The sequence below is a fragment of the Mycotypha africana genome (genome assembly GCF_025528875.1).
Source record: "Mycotypha africana strain NRRL 2978 chromosome Unknown BDF20scaffold_8, whole genome shotgun sequence".
Lineage (NCBI taxonomy): Eukaryota > Fungi > Mucoromycota > Mucoromycetes > Mucorales > Mycotyphaceae > Mycotypha > Mycotypha africana.
The window spans coordinates 525511-544058 of NW_026515732.1; the positions used below are offsets into that span (position 1 = coordinate 525511).

At 37.4% G+C, this 18548-nt stretch overlaps 5 protein-coding genes and 1 non-coding gene across 6 annotated transcripts; 3 read left to right on the top strand and 3 right to left on the bottom strand.

Moving 5' to 3' along the window:
• Window positions 1-2540: 2540 nt before the first annotated feature.
• BDF20DRAFT_646937 (Fusaric acid resistance protein-like-domain-containing protein) lies at window positions 2541-5460 on the top strand. The gene is made up of 8 exons (XM_053075938.1): window positions 2541-2631; window positions 2700-2754; window positions 2826-2960; window positions 3036-3073; window positions 3149-3199; window positions 3270-4600; window positions 4684-4948; window positions 5018-5460. Exons 3-8 carry the CDS (start codon window positions 2828-2830, stop codon window positions 5387-5389), a joined length of 2190 nt encoding a protein of 729 aa, XP_052934021.1. The 5' UTR covers window positions 2541-2631; window positions 2700-2754; window positions 2826-2827; the 3' UTR covers window positions 5390-5460.
• Window positions 5422-6055, top strand: BDF20DRAFT_646926 (uncharacterized protein). Its single transcript, XM_053075937.1, has 2 exons — window positions 5422-5528; window positions 5602-6055. Exons 1-2 carry the CDS (start codon window positions 5508-5510, stop codon window positions 5890-5892), a joined length of 312 nt encoding a protein of 103 aa, XP_052934022.1. The 5' UTR covers window positions 5422-5507; the 3' UTR covers window positions 5893-6055.
• Window positions 6056-8894: 2839 nt separating this feature from the next.
• On the top strand, window positions 8895-11580 carry BDF20DRAFT_823889 (major facilitator superfamily domain-containing protein; the record flags this gene model as incomplete). The annotated part of the gene is made up of 14 exons (XM_053077839.1): window positions 8895-9127; window positions 9190-9293; window positions 9363-9466; window positions 9545-9610; window positions 9680-9735; window positions 9832-9883; window positions 9954-10000; window positions 10079-10182; window positions 10261-10660; window positions 10720-10796; window positions 10867-10899; window positions 10960-11025; window positions 11083-11139; window positions 11204-11580. 14 exons carry the CDS (start codon window positions 8895-8897, stop codon window positions 11578-11580), a joined length of 1776 nt encoding a protein of 591 aa, XP_052934023.1.
• Window positions 11581-12002: 422 nt separating this feature from the next.
• On the bottom strand, window positions 12003-13848 carry BDF20DRAFT_907002 (uncharacterized protein; the record flags this gene model as incomplete). The annotated part of the gene is made up of 4 exons (XM_053083332.1): window positions 12003-12578; window positions 12641-13308; window positions 13460-13632; window positions 13724-13848. The coding sequence occupies 4 exons, from the start codon at window positions 13846-13848 to the stop codon at window positions 12003-12005; spliced, it is 1542 nt and encodes a 513-aa protein (XP_052934024.1).
• A 2597-nt stretch (window positions 13849-16445) lies between these two features.
• BDF20DRAFT_t126 lies at window positions 16446-16517 on the bottom strand. The gene has a single exon. It is a non-coding gene; the product is annotated as a tRNA-Pro (tRNA).
• Window positions 16518-17256: 739 nt separating this feature from the next.
• BDF20DRAFT_907003 (uncharacterized protein) lies at window positions 17257-18374 on the bottom strand (the record flags this gene model as incomplete). Its single annotated transcript, XM_053083333.1, has 4 exons — window positions 17257-17511; window positions 17592-17770; window positions 17844-18143; window positions 18242-18374. 4 exons carry the CDS (start codon window positions 18372-18374, stop codon window positions 17257-17259), a joined length of 867 nt encoding a protein of 288 aa, XP_052934025.1.
• Window positions 18375-18548: the final 174 nt, after the last annotated feature.

Below are 18548 nucleotides of genomic sequence, written 5' to 3' on the forward strand. Positions count from 1 at the left end.
AACGTTCGTGCTTATATACAGTGTTTTTACTTCCGTACTAGGACACTCTGAGTTTTATTTGGAGACGTTTCTAGGTAAACCAGGATACGAACGAAATATCCTACGAGACCAGATAAGATTTCTTAGGAGAAAAAAATGAAATAGAAAACTTCATCTTAACAAAACTTCTCTATCTAAGCATCTGTCCCAAAAAGTTTCGGAGTGTCTGATCCAACCTAAGCAATCTTCCATAGAGACTGAGAGGCAGGCTTGCTTAATTCTAGGAGTTAAGGTATCATTGGAATCTGAAGAGTTTCGTCGAATTATACTTTTAATTTTGGACCAGCACTCTTCGATAGGATTTAGAAAGGGTGAATATGGTGGCAGGAAAAGAGGCTTGTATCCACGTGAATTGATTGCTTTCACGACAAATTCAGAATGGTATATTCTGCAGTTATCCATAACAATAAACATATCCTTTTTGTTAAGCTGATCCAAAATATCCATTACACTCTCGACAAATTTAACAACATGATATGTTGTAGTCCCTTTTCTAAGCTTCGTTTTTCGTCATTGTCTCGTTTCCGTTTCTTTCTCACTTTGGAATTCCTTTGAATTGATTTCGGCCTCCTTGACTGGCATAGGCTTAACTTTTGAAAAATCGACAATACCGAAGTGAGAGATACAGCCTATAATACTTATATTCACACCACGTTGAGGAAATACTTTTACGTTTGCTGCTTTCCCAACCTTCGACCACGCGCGATTTCTGATCATATGCATATTGTAACCAGCCTCATCCATAAATACACAATTTGTTTGAAAATCGACGCCTGCAGCCTTCCATTGTGTTATGACACTGACACGAAGGTCAAGTGTTCTCGGTGAATCTTTTTCAATAGTATATTTGATTGCATTTTCAAAGAAAGAGCACATTTCTCAGTTATATGCTTCCATAAACCAGAAATAGAGATAGTAAAACCCTCAAAGTTCCTTCTTCTTGCAAAAGATAAAACATTTTCTTAATTTGAGCGGTATTATACCCTCGTCGTTGTTTCGTCGCCTTGATATCAAGCGCCTCCATATGCGATTGCAGCTCATCAACTACGTCAGACATCTCAACATTAGGAGGCTCTGCAGGCTGTTGTGGTTCACCGTACTGAACCAGTGTTTGAATATCGTTGTAATCAATATCCATTTCATTAGATTTATTGTCTGCTACATAATAGCCTTCTTTGACGGGGTTAAAGTGACTGAAATCTTCCATAATGCAGTTGTTGGATTAGAAATTGAAGGGTAGTCTCGCTCGGTAAAAGTTTGATTTGTCTATTAGGATTATTTCAATTCGTATCGTGGTTTACCTAGAAACGTCTACAAATAAAACTCAGATTATCCAATAAAAATTCGACGGAAGGAAAAACACTGTATGATTTTTGTACCCCGATCCTTTATGTTCTTCAAACAGTGATACAGTAAACTTAACTCACAATATGCGTTTCTGACCTCTTGAGATATAAATTTTTCTTTTTTCTATTGACCTCAAGAAACTCTATTGTTGAAAAAATATCTATTGCTCTATAAAATTTCTCTTGTAAAGATTAAAACATTCTATTTTCAACGCAATTCACTGTACATCTGACTAAGAGCTTGTGGTAAAGAAAGCCATAATCAACCTCAACATGAGTAAGGAAATTGTAAGCGCTTTTTAACATGTTATCCTCAAGATATACAGCATTCATATTCCAGGAAAGCTAATTTGACCTTTGTTGGAGGCTTGACTAAGTTTTAATAGCGCAAACATTTGCCCACTCGGTTGTTAACCATTTATGTTTTTCGCCTGACATGCTGATCTGCAGGGAAAATTTATATTTTCATTGGTTACCTCACTCCAAATTTGCTAAAGCTGAGATTCTGAGCTTACTTTCAACTGTAATTTTTTTGACGTCAAGAAACTGTGAAAAGCATCAATTCAATAGAAATTTGTTGGCTTTTTAGAATAATCGCCTTTTTTCCATCTGTTGATTTCTTCTTTGTCTTTGTTACAGAGGTTTGTTAACATGGATCAAGAGACGGAGTTGGACAATTTAAATACATCTGAAAAGAGGCATTCTTGGCTATCGAGTAATATGGACGACAGAACATCTTATGCACCATCCACTATAAACAGTAACACGTATGCCATGGATAGAACGAGACCCACTTCATCGATGTCACACAGACAATCATTTAATAAGACAAGCTCGGATGAAGAAGGGCATAAACCAGATCATAGTAGTCAAAACCCTTTTACAGATGCTCAACAATCTCCTCCTACGACACGAATAGATATAGCACCACCAAATTCCACTGAGAAGCCTAGCTTTATGCAAACATTAAAAACTTCAATACCAACACTGCCACAGTTCAGGAAAACTGCTAAAGCAGCATTTGCATTGTTGATCTCTGTCATTTTCTCATTGTCCATGCATACCAGAGAGGTTGTTGGAGAATCAGTTTTGTTGGTTGCCATTGTCACCATTTTCTATTTTCCAGTGAGGACAATAGGTAAATGTAGTTTATTGTAATCAAGGGATGCATCAGAACGAGAGTACGAGCTTTTAATACCTAACCTAATTTATCGATTCAATCAATTTTGCAGGTGTTCAGACAGAGGTGAGGATATAAGCGTGCATTGCATCTCTGTGTTACCATTTATTGATAACTTAAGTTATGGATTATAGGCTGTATTACTTGGTACATTAGGCGGTTTGATTGCTGCAGCTTGGAGTATATTAGGTATAATGGTTTTGACTTACAGTTATAGTACTTGGTTTTTTTTTCTTGACAGCAATCAACGTGATTTTTAGGGATGTATCTCGCAAACCTGGCAAGAAATCCAGCGGATCGTAACCCAGTGCAACCTGGAGCATGTGCGATCCTCGCTGTTTTTCTTTTTGTAGGCACATTTGCAATTAATTTGGTTCGAATGAAAACTCATAAAGGTTAGAGATTCAATAGATGAATGACTAGTTGAAGTACCTATGACAAACCCATCCCTGTTCTCATTTTTATACTAGCAAATTTTGCTTGTGTTATCGCATGTATCATTCTGACGGTAAGTGTACATTAATGCTTGCTAGAGAATCTGTTTTTTGCTCAAAGACTCACGTTGGATGATATTTATGTGTAGTTTACTATGACTTATGCTGCTGGTTATCCTATTTTCGTGCCACAAATTGCGGTAAGTTCTGTGAATTCAGTTCAGATGAACGAGTAAAATACTGACTAATTTACCCAACCTCCTTGCTCAGTGGTTGTTCTTACGACCTGTTGCTCTTGCAGGCGCTATATCCCTTGCCGTCAACTACTTTATATGGCCGGATGATAGTATAAATAACTTTCTTGGTATTGCTAGAAAAACTCTTGCCGGTTACAATGCTTTTTTGAAAGAACATTCAGATGCTTTCCTTTCTGCTTCCCCATCGGCTAGTAACGCATCTCTTCCAACTCTAAATGCACGTCTCAAGAACGGTGTACTTTTATTGATTGACTGCAAACGAGCTGTTAAAAGAGAGTTAATATATTCCAGAATTTCAGATGTCGATTGTAGCGAACTGACAAGAGCGATCATAGGAATGCGAAGCTATCTGCATGGGATTGGCCTCAGTTTAATTTTAAAGAATGATTACGCTTACGCAGAAACGAAGGATATTTACTTTGAAAAATTTAACGATCCCCAAATTCTTGATGCCTTTTACATATCCATTGAAGGTATTCGAACCGTAGCAGCTGAACTATCAAGTATGTGTTATAGAGCTACCGATGAAGCTTCTGTTAGACTGGGCGCCCTTCATTACCATCCAAGAACAGCTTTAAATAGTCTTTTATGGCCTTTCCCGCGCTTGTATGTATCCAAATCCAAATCTGTCACCGATGAAGCTTCTGCTCAAACAGCAAATATTCGAGCAGCGCAATTACGAGAATCGATCCGGCATTTTGATGAAGTTTCACAAAGCGATGCAGCCTTCTATAAGTTTCTTTCCATGAATGCTGCTGATATACCTCGAAATGGGCCATTGTACCTTATTTTTCTATACATCTACAACTTAAAAAACCACGCATTGCATACGGCTAAGTTATTAGAGCTGATAGAAACAATAGAGACAAAACGTTTGAAGCCTAGATTTTGGCTGCCCCATCAAACACTTAAAAGGTGGATTGCAGGCAGTAGTAACGTTGGAGGCTCAATAGGAGGAGATGAAGGAGATTACCGGAATAACGGTGATAATGACTTGGGACGTATCTCGACGCGTGTGAACATTGCACACGTATCTGAAGAAGACGATGATTTATTTGATACCAAACGCACTGCTGCAGCGAAAAAGAGTCAAATCGCGGATCCTGATGTTTCAGCACCTGCTACATTGATACAGAAGTTCTTTTATTACCTCTATTTGATCGGTAAATGGTTTACAGACACAACGACATTTTTTGCTTTCAAAACTGCTGTGGGTGTTGTTATGCTTGCCATCCCTGCCTGGCGGCCGCAAGATCAAGGTTGGTATACAGAATGGAGAGGACAATGGGCGATGATCACCTTGGTATTGTGGATGTTTCCTATGACCGGTGCGTTCGTTTTTGGGTAATTTCCGTCAAATGATCAAAGCAAAGAAAGACACTGGATGGAATTAGTTACGGTTTATTAATTTACAAGTTATATTTTAGATTATTTGATAGAGTTCTTGGGTCTATAATTGGATCAATTTTGGGAATAGTTGTATGGGAAATATGCCGTGGAAACCCGTACGGGATGGCCGTTGTCTGTTTCATCGTATTCCTGCCCTTATACCACGTATTCTTTTTCATCCCCAAATACCGCGTTGCTTCGCTGATGAGCACAGTTACTATGCTCTTGGTGCTCATTTACGAATATGGGTATGTTGTGGAAGGTTTAACCAATTACGATCAAGTGTATACAGTCGCAGGGAAGGTATGCTACTTAAAAACATAGAATAATGTTTGCCAACAGATTTATGTCTCATACTTTCGGTCTATTTAGCGTTTACTGCTAGTATTAATAGGCATTGCAGCTTCGGGCATTTTGATGGCGATTCCATTTCCTCCCACTGGGCGAGTCGAACTTCGTAAAAAGATAGCAAAAACAGTCCGTGATATAGGAAGATGCTATGGTATTTTAAGTGCCAGCATCGTTTCGCCTTCTGGTCAAAAAGCCTCACCAGGCACTTCAGCAACATTTATGCACTTAGCACTCGGGCTACGTCGTCAAGTAGCAGCAGAAAGGGCCCTACTGCATGATGCAAACTATGAGCCGCCCCTCCGTGGTTATTTCCCAGCAGCAAAGTATAAGACATTAGTTGAGAAAATGGATAACATGTCTGATTTGGTCGCTAATATGGTGAAGCTCAATTGAAAAAGCCAAGTGTGAAATGAAAAGTCAGGAGGGGAGTTTACTAATGCTATACAATATTTAGGGTCAAGCCTTACGCGATATTCGACCTGAATGGCGAAGAAATATTGCGTCCATTCTGATGCGTGAGAGAAAAGAATATGTACTATATCAAAAAAGACAGGAAAAAAAGCATGTTCCTTGCATAACTAACGATTGTACCTTTAATCACATAGCTTGCTTCGATTCTCACATGTTTAAAATTGATTTCATCTACGCTCGCTGCCAAAACACCGTTACCACCGTGCATGATTTCCCCACTGGAATCGCGGCAAAAATTTATTACCCATTTGGAAAAGAAGATTATGGTTGAGCCCAAGGATATTGCGAACATATCATTCCCTAGTTTCAGTGCTTATTTGATGAACGGTTTAGTGTTCGTGGATGAGTTACAACGCGTTTTGACTGTTACAAAGGATTTGGTAGGCGTTGAGAATCCAGAAGAGTGGATTTCATCGCGTGCCTAAGTTATAGAAGAGTATTATTACTTTGACTTAAATAGACCAAATTCATTAGTATATTCTGTTCATATTCATATCGAAGTAAATTGATATTATTTTACTGAATTTCTTTTGACGAAAAGTCGATCTTGGAACGAGCGTTTAAGTAATGAGTACCAGTTTAAGGCTGATGTGGTTGGTTGAAATATAAAAAGGGATTTGAATACGGCAATAGATATGTCCTTACACGACCATAATAAAGGCTACTAATATATGCTCTTGGAGTGAAGAAAATTATGAAGAAGCACGGGACAATAATCTATCTATGGTACCTCTGCGCATTATATTATATGTTGCTGGGCGACACATTGATTCATCTCCTCTTGTATTTCGCGCCCCTAATATTGTTGAATGGATGTTCGCTTCTGTAACACACAGGATAGTAAGCTATCTCACACAATGTATAATGCAACCAAGTTGTTGAAACTCATCTCTTTACTCTCATTTAATTTAATGGTATATCAATCAAACTTTCCTGACGCTAAGCTACTCGAAGCATGGCATTATCCTGTTTATTTTCGCCAATGTCAACAAGACGTCTGATATAAACTTTTGTTGATTAATGCACCTATGGAAAATATATTACTTATGCACAACTGAAAGATTAGGTCTTTGGATTTGCTGTTAGTTTTCAAGATTTATATAGCTTTTAAGCAGATGATGTACTGGCGTTATATACTCTTAACTAAGTAGAAAGCAAGGCTAGTAAGGAAAATATGTTGCATTGTCTATTACCATAGAAACTTGTGTATTTCTTTTCCTTCTTAGTATAACTATTCTAAATCTTTGCTTGGTGCTACTGCCAGTATTATCTAAAAGTTTATTGTGAAAGACTTTCGATATACTAACGTGTTTTTGCTTCCAGTCGACGCAACAACTACTGCTAGTCCAAAATAAAATGTCAAGGAGCTTATGCATCAGTTGAAAATAGCCAAAGCAAAAGTCATTATATGCCAAGATGAAACATTAGAACTGCTTTGGCAGTAGCAGAAAATGTCTGTGCAGCTACGAGGAATGTTCTTTCGAGATGATAGAGAGATTGATGGAGTTCAACCGTTTGAAAAGTACTTAAAAAGAAGAACCGTTTCTCAATAACTTACTGACAGGGCGCCAAGAATAAGGTAATGGTGTAATGACCACATAAGTTATACAATGGTGAAACGGTTGTGGTAAAGTACGGAGATCTTTAGCATATTAAATAGCCATGCTTATACCACAGAAAATACTTGTCAGTTTACTGCATTGGATAATGGGTTCATAGACACGAATACTGATTGTATGTTCTGTCCTTTTCCTCTCTCCATACTTTTGGACTGACTGAAACTTTGCACACTGCTCTTTACTGGTGTATAACCGCCTGCATTTTGCCTCGCTTTGAGTTATTCAAATTCTAAATTCTATTAAACTGTACTAATCCATAAATTAACGTTTGCATGCCTCGTCCTACCTATTTACTTATTGTTAACGAAGTATGAATACATTCGTGAGTACAACGTTTCGCCATTACGGATCGGTATTTCGTAGGTTGCGCCACTTAGAACTGATTCAAATGGAGCTGTCAAGTAATGTTTGCCTAATCTGATTATAAAGCAAGGCTACGGTTTGACGGAAACGTACTCTTCTGCTATTGTAAGCCTACTGACCGTACAAGTGGCGTATTAACAGGTTTTTGTTACCTAATATGCTTGCGAAAGTTGCTGATGAGAATAGTGAATATACAAAAATTAACTTTGTTCTGAAAACAGAATCTTGCTTTTAATAATTTTTGCACAGGTAACACAAGGAAAACGCGGCAAATTTTGGCTAAGAGGTCTGAATATCTTGAAAGTGAGTTATATAAACAACGATTACAAAAAAAAAAAAAAAAAAAAAAAAAAAAAAAAAAAAAGTTTGAGCTCGATTGCTTTGTGCTTTTTTCATTTATTTTATTTTATTTCTAAAAAAAAGGGTAGTCAACAACCGGCAAGCTATCGCTGACAGACTTGATGAAGAAGGATATTTCCATTTCGGAAAAGAGACGTAGTTCTTCTAGATGAAGATGAACCTTTTTATGCTGTTAATCGCAAAAAAGCTGACAGAGTATAAGGCTCTGGGTAGAACCACATTTTTCTTTTCTTTTTCTTTTTGTATGCGATAGCAGATCCATTCTTTTATCGTGGTTCCCATTATTATAGTATGTAACCCCATGAGCTGAATTAGAGGGTATCTTTGGTAAATTTTGCTTGAAAGGCAATGAAAAAGAATTGGTTGTACGTAACGTCGCTATAAACTTAACGTAACTGTTCGTTAAGCTGAATCCCCTCTTGTGGCGGATTGTGCAGTAATTGGTGTATATAACAGTACGGAGGCTACCGAGTTACGAACTTTAGAAGAGGGAATTGTACCTTCCGACCAGTTGATCGAGACTTGATGAAATCTGTCGCAGATCAATTCATGCCAGACATTGCGCAATATTGAATTCATCAATGTCATTTCTAGAAGTTCAGCTGGGAAGATGTTGCGTAGACTTTTGAGAAACGCAGCCAACGTGGGAGACAATGTCTATGACAGCAATAAGTTCAGGTTGTAGTGTAGCATATTCTTCGATAGTAAGGTTGCTGTAATACAATCAGTGAATAACAATAAAAAAGAGGGCCATTCGTAAGTCATTATATTATTTTTTAGTTTGGCCGTTTTCAAGATTTGAAGAACTCTGCAAGTGGTACAAGCTGATTTGGTGCAATGTCTTGATGGGAAGAATACCTGATCCGTGTTTGATTTTGACTCAATTTGGATAAATTCCACAGGAAGTATTATTCAACCGCCCTTCCCACCTTAATTCGTGTTTTTGTAAGAGGGTGTGCTCTATTGTAGAGCAGAGGCAAGATTTAAAAATAGGGACAGATCAGAAAATGAAATCTTTTTTTCCCCTTTCTGTAAATTTCTTGATTTCTACCGCCAAAGAAGCTATTGAGCCTTGTCTGCCTCCAATGATAGAAGAAAATGATGCTTCTTTCGTGAAGAACGAATCCAACAACTTCAATCGTTCAATAACTGATTCTCGTGCGGAAGCAATAAAAATTGCTCAGCCTACAGGCGAAGAAAAAGCACATCAAATTGTTCAGGAAATTGAAGAAAAGGATAGTAAACGCAAAAAGACGATAGCCAGGGTGTTAACCTTTTTAGGCCTACAAATAGCGCTCTTTCTGGCTGCCCTCGACAAGTAAGAAGCCTTACCAGGCTCTCAAAATAATAGCTTTTCTCTTTAATAATTCGTAATTGTAGCACTATCACAGCTACCTCTTTGCCTCGCATCGGTTCGGATTTCAATCAAATGTCAATCGTATCTTGGGTCGCAACAGCTTATATTCTCACTTTTGATGCTTTTCGTAAGATAATCAAGAGATTTGGAAAAGCTTTCAACATGATCTTCTAACAGTTATCTATTTTTTGCATAGAGCCGCTATTTGCAAAGTTCTCGGATATTTTCGGCCGTAAGTGGATCTTGATGTCAGGTATTGTCGTCTTCCTGCTTGGCTCGGTGTTATGCGGTGCTGCAAAGGTATTCAGCTATATGAAAAGCAGCTTGTCATAGGCAGTGATATGGAGTTCACTTGACTTTATTCTTACCCTTAATTAGTCAATGATTATGCTTATTATAGCTCGTGCGATTGCAGGCATAGGTGCCGCGGCCATATTTTCAATGGTAAGGGGCTTAATATTTCCGTAAGCCTTTTCAACGTCCGCAACTATTAATCTCTCTGCTTCAATGAAGGTTTTCATTATCATTTCTGAGATAGTGCCACTGGAAAAGCGGGGAAACTATCAAGGGTAATTCTAATAGATTCAGAAAAGAAAATAGTCGAAATGTCCACATAACCCACAATATTATGGGTAGACTCACTATTTTGAGACTTTTTTTAATAGTGTCATCAACGCAGTCTTCGCTCTATCTAGTGTGTGCGGTCCTTTGATAGGAGTAGGTCTCTCTTCATTTTCTATATTATATCGGCACAATCAACTTTAACTTAAACTCAATTGTGTTGTAGGGTTCATTTACTGACTATGTCACTTGGAGATGGAACTTTTATATAAAGTAAAACAAGTCAGAATAACGAAAGCGTTCATTGAGGATATAGTTAAGCAGGATTCTTTTCTTTTAAATTTAATGTAGTCTTCCAATTGGTGCAGTTGCCATGATTGTCTTGTTCATTTGTTTGAAACTTCCTGTGCCTAAAGAAAAATTTTCAGAAAAATTGAAGCGTATTGATTACGCAGGTATGTATCAATATTGAGAACAATAACGCATGATCGCATCCTTTGAATTTCTAATGTTATGAACGTTTATGTATAAAGGCACAGCCATTGTATTAGTGTTTGCGACCTTGTTCTTATTAGCGCTTAATTTCGGTGGTCAAACATTTCCCTGGAAATCAGCAGCAGTAATCGTTCCATTAGTACTTTCAGTTCTGTTGGTTGTAGTATTGATTTTTGTGGAGAAGAAGTTTGCCAAAGAGCCACTCATGCCTCCTAGACTTTTCAAGAACAGATCAGTACTTAGTGTGCTATTAGTAAATTGGTTTTTCGGTATGACTTTCTTTGCTGCACTCTATTACCTCCCTGTATATTTCCAGGTGGTAAGAAACGATAGCGCCATGTGGTCAGGTATAAGACTTATCCCTATGCAAATGGTCATTTGCGTTCTATCTACGATCATCGGTTTATGCATCTCAAAGTTCGGGGTATATAGACCTTTGTAAGTAACCTTTTGCTTTGACCTATTCGCCGAGATTTCAAGATTTACGCGTTCCTTAGTATAATCGTAGGAATGGGACTATTGACTTTATGGATTGGACTTATCAGCCTATTTGACGAAAATACCCCATGGCCCAGTAAGTTATTGATCAAAAACAGTATCTCTATTGATTTGTAGATATCTATTTACTTATTTTCTTTTATTAGAGGTGTACGGTATTACAATTATTGCTGGCTTCGGTGAGTTACAAGCCTATACTTCACTGCCATGACTATCATTTACACAAAATTATTTTTTAGGCTTGGGGTTTTTATTCTCGTCAACTATCATTGCCCTACAGGCATCGGTAGAGCCAAAAGATATCGGTATGTGTTAAACTGCTGTTTTTATCTCTTTGTCTTACTAATTGATATCTTCTATAGCTGTTGTTACGGGTTTGGGTAGCTTTTCTCGTATCCTTGGTGGTGCTTTGGGTATTGGTAAGTTGTACCTGTATAGAAGATTAGGGTCTTCGCTATAATCTAATCTAGCAGCATCATTCAGCTATATCCTCAGCAGTGCTTAACTCAAGTCTAAACCAAGATCTACCTTCCGTAATACCTCGTGAACTTGCCTTAGCAGTCATACAATCGTCTGAATTTGTGAACAAAGGACTGCCAAAAGAGTTTCTGGAACCGACTTTGCGTGTCTATGTTGATGCATTACGATTGATTTGGTATGTACTGACAGCAATGTGCGGTCTTGGTTTCATTGCATCGTTTTTCGTCAAACATCATTCCATTAGACGACATATGAAAAAGGAAGCACAGCCTGAAGCTAACCAAGACGATGGTGTTAAAAAAGAGTTACCAGTAGCAGCTGCTAATGAAGAGATAGAAGGAGCAATCACAATTAAAGTACCATCCGCTGATGGCGCATAACACTGAATAGAAGCACCAATTTTGACGAAATAGAAACGCTCCCTATGCCTTTCCGTTGAGCATTACATAATGAATTTACATAGCATGAATAAGTAATAAGTATTGTATAATATTATGTTTCTAAAATGTAATATATTTTCATTCAAAAGATTATCATTTTGCGTTTGCTTAGTTAAGAGTTAACAATTCGCAGCAACTACAGTTACAAAGCTCGGAGATGATAGGTTTTATAAAGCTTAGAAATCAGATAGCCCTATCACCGTATTTATCTACGGCATCAAAATTACATTCCACTTTGCATACTGTTCCTGTGCCAAAATCAGCCTCCATTCTGATCTCGGTCAAGCCAAAGAACATTCTATATGATTAACAGTCTTGAATTTAGTATGTCTTTTGCTTAATTTCCGCTGAAGCAAAAAACCTTACCTCACAGTATAAGTAACCTTTTCGCCTTTGGTAGCGTTTGGAATATAAGGAATAGGTACGGTTATAGCGGCCACTTGGTGTACGTCAGGCGAATCGTAATATCGTGGAAGTCTATCACTATCAGTAGCATACAGTATAATGTCTGTTGATGGCATTGATCCATAATAGACAAACATCCTCTCCGTGATGCAGTGGTCAACGGGTACCTCATCCCCTTTTTGTACAAACGGTAAAAACCTGGATGTACAGCGAACACTGCCATCTGGACGCACAATGCGGGACGATATTGGGTCTCTAGATTCATCAAACGGTAAACCTGCGTTGATACCGTATGTCCTTCGAGAGACTCGCGAAATGATGACTCGAGGATCCAAGCCGAAATATACGGCACCCCTTACCACAGCCATTGCAGCCCTTGGTGGGCAAAGTATCTGCCTTACCCTATTGCCAAACACTTGTTGAACTCGTTCATACAAGTAATTAGACGACCCAAAGCCGCCCACTAGGAATATACAATCAATTGGAGTTTCTCTGTCTGAGATCTGCTCATATTGCTTGGTCAATAGTGAGAGCTACATACTATTCTGTCAGTTATCATTCCGTTTCCCATGATGAATGTTTTAGTTGGCCATACCACACGTTGTATAATAGGTTCAAAAACCTTTTCTTTAAGCTCATTCGCCCGTAAAACCAAAGTACCCTCATCGAGGCTGCAGTCATCAATCATGAGATCTTCAAGATTTACAATTGCAGGTAAATTTAGATAGTGATCATCTAGCCCGTCGAATTCTGGTTTTATATTGTCCACAAATTGTTCCATCAAATTGTTGAGTGCAGCAGCAGGTATTTTATCGTACTGTTCACTGAGCTTTTCTTGAAGAAGCAGACGAAAATTCTCATCTAAGAAAACACTACCACAACTTTCTCCCATTCCTTTTGCTATTTCTTTCAAATGTTGGCTTCGCTTATATCTTCCTTCTTCCGTAAGAACTTCAAAAACTGTCAAGTCGACTGTTCCACCTCCAGCATCACATATCAAAATTCTATCACCCTTCCTTAAATTAACTTGCTCACACATGCGCTCACAGTATAATGCTGCTGCTTCAGGTTCTGATATCAGCATCAGTTTATCAGGAGGATCTGTCTCTTTTATCAGTGCGGCTCGTATTGCGGCTCTTCTCATAGAATATTTTGCTAAATCGGACCACATGGCTGGCACGGTTAAGCAATACCGAAATAGTTGCGGATCATAATTTGTAGCGAATCCTTTCAAAATATCGTCCAACACATAGTCATGTAATGCTTTAAGATAATCAGCAATATTAGAAATGGGAGATCTATCATAGAGACAACGGATACTTTCTGGTTTGTATGAATGATCCCATCGTGCAGGTTACTCTGCTTCCCTTTATATTATATTACCTATGGTTTTCGGCAACGTCTCTATGTAAACTCTCATCCAAATCAAGTTTGAAATTCTTCAAAAGTATATTTTCCTTCTCTGCATGGGGTCTCAGCATAACCTTTTTGGCACCATGTCCCCAGTCCCTTAATACTGAGGGATTGGCTCGTTTATACACACTTAATGTCGGCGTTTTCGGATAATAATGTCCTCCTTTATGCGGCCTATTCAGCATGAGCATGAATATAAATAAGAGATATTCATCTTGGAATAAGCAAAAAATCCCAAAGTGTTTGCCACCGTTGTCGTTTATACCATTTTTGTACATCGAAAATCTCGGGTATTGGGTTGTGTGTAAATGCATAAGAGGCTCCAGAGTATGTTGTGCCAAAGTCATACGCAATGACTACTTTGTAATCGTTTACTTTGTCATCGAGCATCGAGTCGTGTAGGAAACGAGTCAAAATGTTTTTGAAATGCAAAAAACAACTGAGGAAAAGAACATACAGAACAAAGCCAAGAAAATGTATTCTTGTCAAACTTTCCTAGGAGAAAAAAAATAAAAAAAAGAAAAGTATCACTTGCAGAATGCTCAGGAAAACGATAAGATTATTTGTAGTACAATGCAGTGTTCCTTATTATTTTTTCCAACTGCCATAGACGAGTGCTCTATCGGTATACAAAATACAAAACCTAGATTTGAGACACGGAAAATGACCTACAATGAAAGAGCAAAGTACATATGTAATGTTTATAAAGAGACATTGAGTGGGAATCAGAAGACAAAAAGGAAGCACAAAGGATGAGGCAAATAGGAGAAAGCTATGCTGGTCAAAATTCAACGTAAAGGAAATGTACCAGTATATGTTAAGAATAAACAGCAATTTTGATCATCAGTACTACCAAAGCATATGATCAGATCAACGCAGTAAAAAAAGATAGTTGGAAAGAGTCTGAGCAATGACTCTTTTGCTAATAAAAGTTGTAAATACAAGTAGACTGGCCGCCAGATTGACTCTGCCTAGAGCTAGTAGACAATAGGGGAGCTCACAGTACGCGATGTAACCCTGTAACATGTGCTGATAAGGGATGTACGGTTTATTTCAACCCGTATTATGTTGCGCAACACCATTGGAGAAATATTCTGAACAATAAGAATCACAAGTACCTTTGTTGTAATGTTACGTATACCACTTTCAGGAAAGCTTACCAGGTAACAATGGTTTGGACTAGGTCTGGAAAGAGTGTTGAAGGAAGAATCAAGAACAAAGTGAGGGCTATCAATGCAGAAGGATGCGTGTTCTAGCATCAATGAAAAGCATAGCCGACCTGATTCCCTATAGTTTTTTGCACTGTGCTGTTATATGTGAAATATGAAACCATAAATACTAAACGAACTTGAACAGGAAAAGACTGCGTTTGTGTAAAATATGCTAGCCATTTCCATAGCTCAAGAAATTCAGTATATATTCAAAAATAATAAAGACAGCAATGCATCTGTAGCTGCAATCTGAGGCAAAGTGCTTTAAGACGATTACGACGAAGTAAAGGTGGCGGATAACAATATTACATCAATTCGTATTATGACATAAATGTGTTATGAAAAGAGGGTAGTCATCGTCTTTAAAGGCGAGCTACGAGCTTTTTGGTCAAATAAAGACTACTGCCTTTTTGCGTTGAAGTATGCATGACTATTGCTTTTATTTGTAATCATATTAAACGTCATACTTTATTATTGTTTTATTTGCAAAAGTATACCGGTTTATCGAATTTATGTCTACAGATTGTCACATAAGTAAAACAATTTCCTGATTTATGATCAGAACATTGTTTTCAATTGCTGGCTGCGTTCAGGCATCCTATTTTGCTTGACCTTTTCTTGTTTCTTCAATAAATGTTTTGATTCGAAGCAATTCATACGATATTGATCGTGCTGGTTCGTCAACGATATTATATTGAATCATTTAGAATGGATTTTCTTAACTTGCTCGAAACACAAGGCGTTTATAATCCGCGCTGTCATTACGCGTTCATAAACCGCAGATGATTCTATAAGGCTTCAGTCATTAAAATATTGATGAAAAACAAGGGAAAGTTTTTTCTTTCGCCGTTTTTTCTTTCGCCGTAATTTTCAACTATTCGCCTAAAGCCTTGTAATAACCTTTAAGTGAATATAAATTCCTATAATAACTTTCTTGAAGTACAGCGCATTTGTTGAAGCCATCATTGTTGCTTTTCGCCCTCTTTTTTTTTTTTTGTTTTAACTTTTGACTATATTGCATCCAGATATTATTGGATTTGAACGGTCTCTCTTTCTCTTTTCTATCTTGTAATGCATTATCTTATTAAGCTTGAAGAACGAAAAGTAGACAAAAGAATCAACTAGCTTAAAAATTAGTGTTAATGGACCTTAATTCTAACTAATCATTTTTCCGCATTTCAAAGCGTTCATAATCAATATCCATTCTTCATTCAACTTGTTTCTAATATTTGTTTGGTCCTATGTTATTTTCTGGTCGCATTGTCTTCTCTGTAGCAATTAATTATAATTCTGCTCAGGTCACTGCGATCCTACCAAAGAAAAAAAATATATAAAAATAAAAAAGGAAGAATAAGTAAACATAAACGAAATCAGCACTATTACCACCATCGCTCCAGCCGATGCTGCTGGATGCATTGGTAATAAAGAAAAGCCTTATTACTAAAAACGGTTGCATAAAATGATTTCCGTGAAAGAAGACAGTCAAGGATAAGGGGCCAATTTATCAAAGTCCAACAGCTGCAAAATAGAAACTTATTCTCCGTGAATTCACCGGATAACTTCTCTTTTACTTTTAAGTATACAAGTCTGAAGTATAAACCGACAATTGCTCGAAAACAAAAGCTAATAGATAAATTTAGCCATATTTATTCAGAAAATAACAGCAAATAAATAAATGCATCGCAAGAAACTATACAAAAAATTATTTTTTTTTGTTAATTGTATTGAGAGATGTGTTTAATACTACACGCACTACATCCGATTGAGAGGTAAAAAGGGCTTCTCCGGGAATCGAACCCGGGACCTCTCGCACCCTAAGCGAGAATTATACCACTAAACCAAGAAGCCTTACACATTTTTTAACAAAAGAATAATTGTTATAGTAAAAATGTATTTATAGCCAATCACGTGACTAGAGCTAATTTAACTGTAGACTTGTATGACGACATCAGCAGAATAAAAAGGAGTCGTCGGTCATAATTTCTCAGCTTGAATTAAGCTCACATTCTCGGCAATGTTCTATGCATGCCAACCTTTCAGTCATGCAGAAGTTACGTACATACTCTATAAAGGGTAGCGTAAATTTTACTTTATAATTATAAAACGTCATAGCCAATCATATTCTCTACAATTCAACCGCTCTACTGCTGTAACGTACACAATCGTAAATCGTGCAATAAATTTATGATAATCTCGATCGATATGATACAAACGTACTTTGTTGAAGTTGAACATAATAGCATGCGTAACTACTATGTTTCAATGGTTCAAATGCATATATTAATCTGTTTAGTGTGAAGTGTTGTAGTTGTATGTGTCTGCAATTTTTATTAATTTGATAGAAGTATGTAAGATTGAAAACAGCTCAAAAGTGAGCAGGATATCATCAAAACAGCCCGGACTGTGTTTTAGTTGGAAGTTTGTTGCTGTTGTATCATTAATAGACGATCACGTTCAGCTTGCCTCATTTTCATTAAAGTTATAGATTCATAATCAAGATCGAAAACTTTTGATGAGTTGGTTGTTTCCTAAGGTGATTCATAGTATAAGTTTAATATCTGAGAGCAAGACATACACCTCAGTTCAATTACGGGCTTACTTTATTGATGGGTATACTGAAGTTCTTAAAAAATGATTGTGAGCCGGTTGCGAATAACGGTTTGCTTTCGGCTGAAGAGGGTGTTCTACTGGTTGTACCATATATTGCAGCTCTTGCTTCTTTTTGCATTTCTTCCGCTCTTATCATCTTTTCCACAAGTGAGGGTGGTCGACCTGTAGCCCAATTAATGCTCTCAAATGGTGCTAAGGAGGGATGTGTATCTTTCTTTGTAATGATTCCATACTAAAATAAGGAAGATTTAATCATTAACATATTCCACTTTAAAGAAGGAAGATAGTGTTAATTCAATAGCTAATACATACTGCATCTACGACAGTTTTCAAAATAAGTATGGCGCTTCCTTTTTTTTTTTCTGATAGAGCAAGTGAATCCACTTCAGCAATCGGATTGAATATGTCCCTTAAATCCTGTTCGGTAAAATTGTATCTCTTCCGTTTCCATTTGATTTTGAGTGCTCCTAATTCATTTTCTCCTGATAGTTCTATTACAATAAAATGGTATAAGCAAGTGTCAAATATCATTTAGCAGATGTTTCAGTCCGTCATGCTACCAACCTGTAACCTCGGGTTTCGTCTCCGTACTCCAATCTTCTTGTCTTCGCTTAGCTCCTTCTTCACGTAGGCGTGCTAATTCAGATTCATATTGTGCTTTTGCTTGTTCTTGCTCTGTTTTCATCTTTTTCGCTTCTCTTTCTCTTTTCTCTAATTCTTCTTGCGCGTGGCGTCTTTTAGAATCCATTTCCTGCTTCTTTTTCTGTCTTTCTAGTCGAGCTCTGTGCCGTTGATCATAATCACTTCGCTTAGATGGATCCAGCAGTAACTCCTGTGCTTTGCTCAATTTATCAAACATAATGGCTATTTGAAAAAGTTTTATGAAAGCTGTTAGTCTTATCGGCAACCAACAATGAACCTCCACTTTTTTTCAATTTGGGAAAAACGCAGCTAGTACTGACCTGCATCAGGACTAGGATTTTTGTCAGGATGATATTTTAAGGCCTTTCTACGGTATGCATTTCTAATGTCTTTTGCTGAAGCTGTGATTTCCAGCCCCAGCAGCTCATAGTAATTCTCTTCGGAGGCCTCCATTTTGTAAAGTTATTCGTAAAAAGGAGTAAATTCCCCAACTTCAGGAAATGCTGGGTTTCTATCGAAAAGTGGAAGTTGAAAACGCTTGAAGCAGGTGACTGTTGGAAGTCCAAGCACGCGCAAAAATTTTTTCAAAGATATTTAAAAGCTGCCTCATTTTTTGAAAACGTTTGT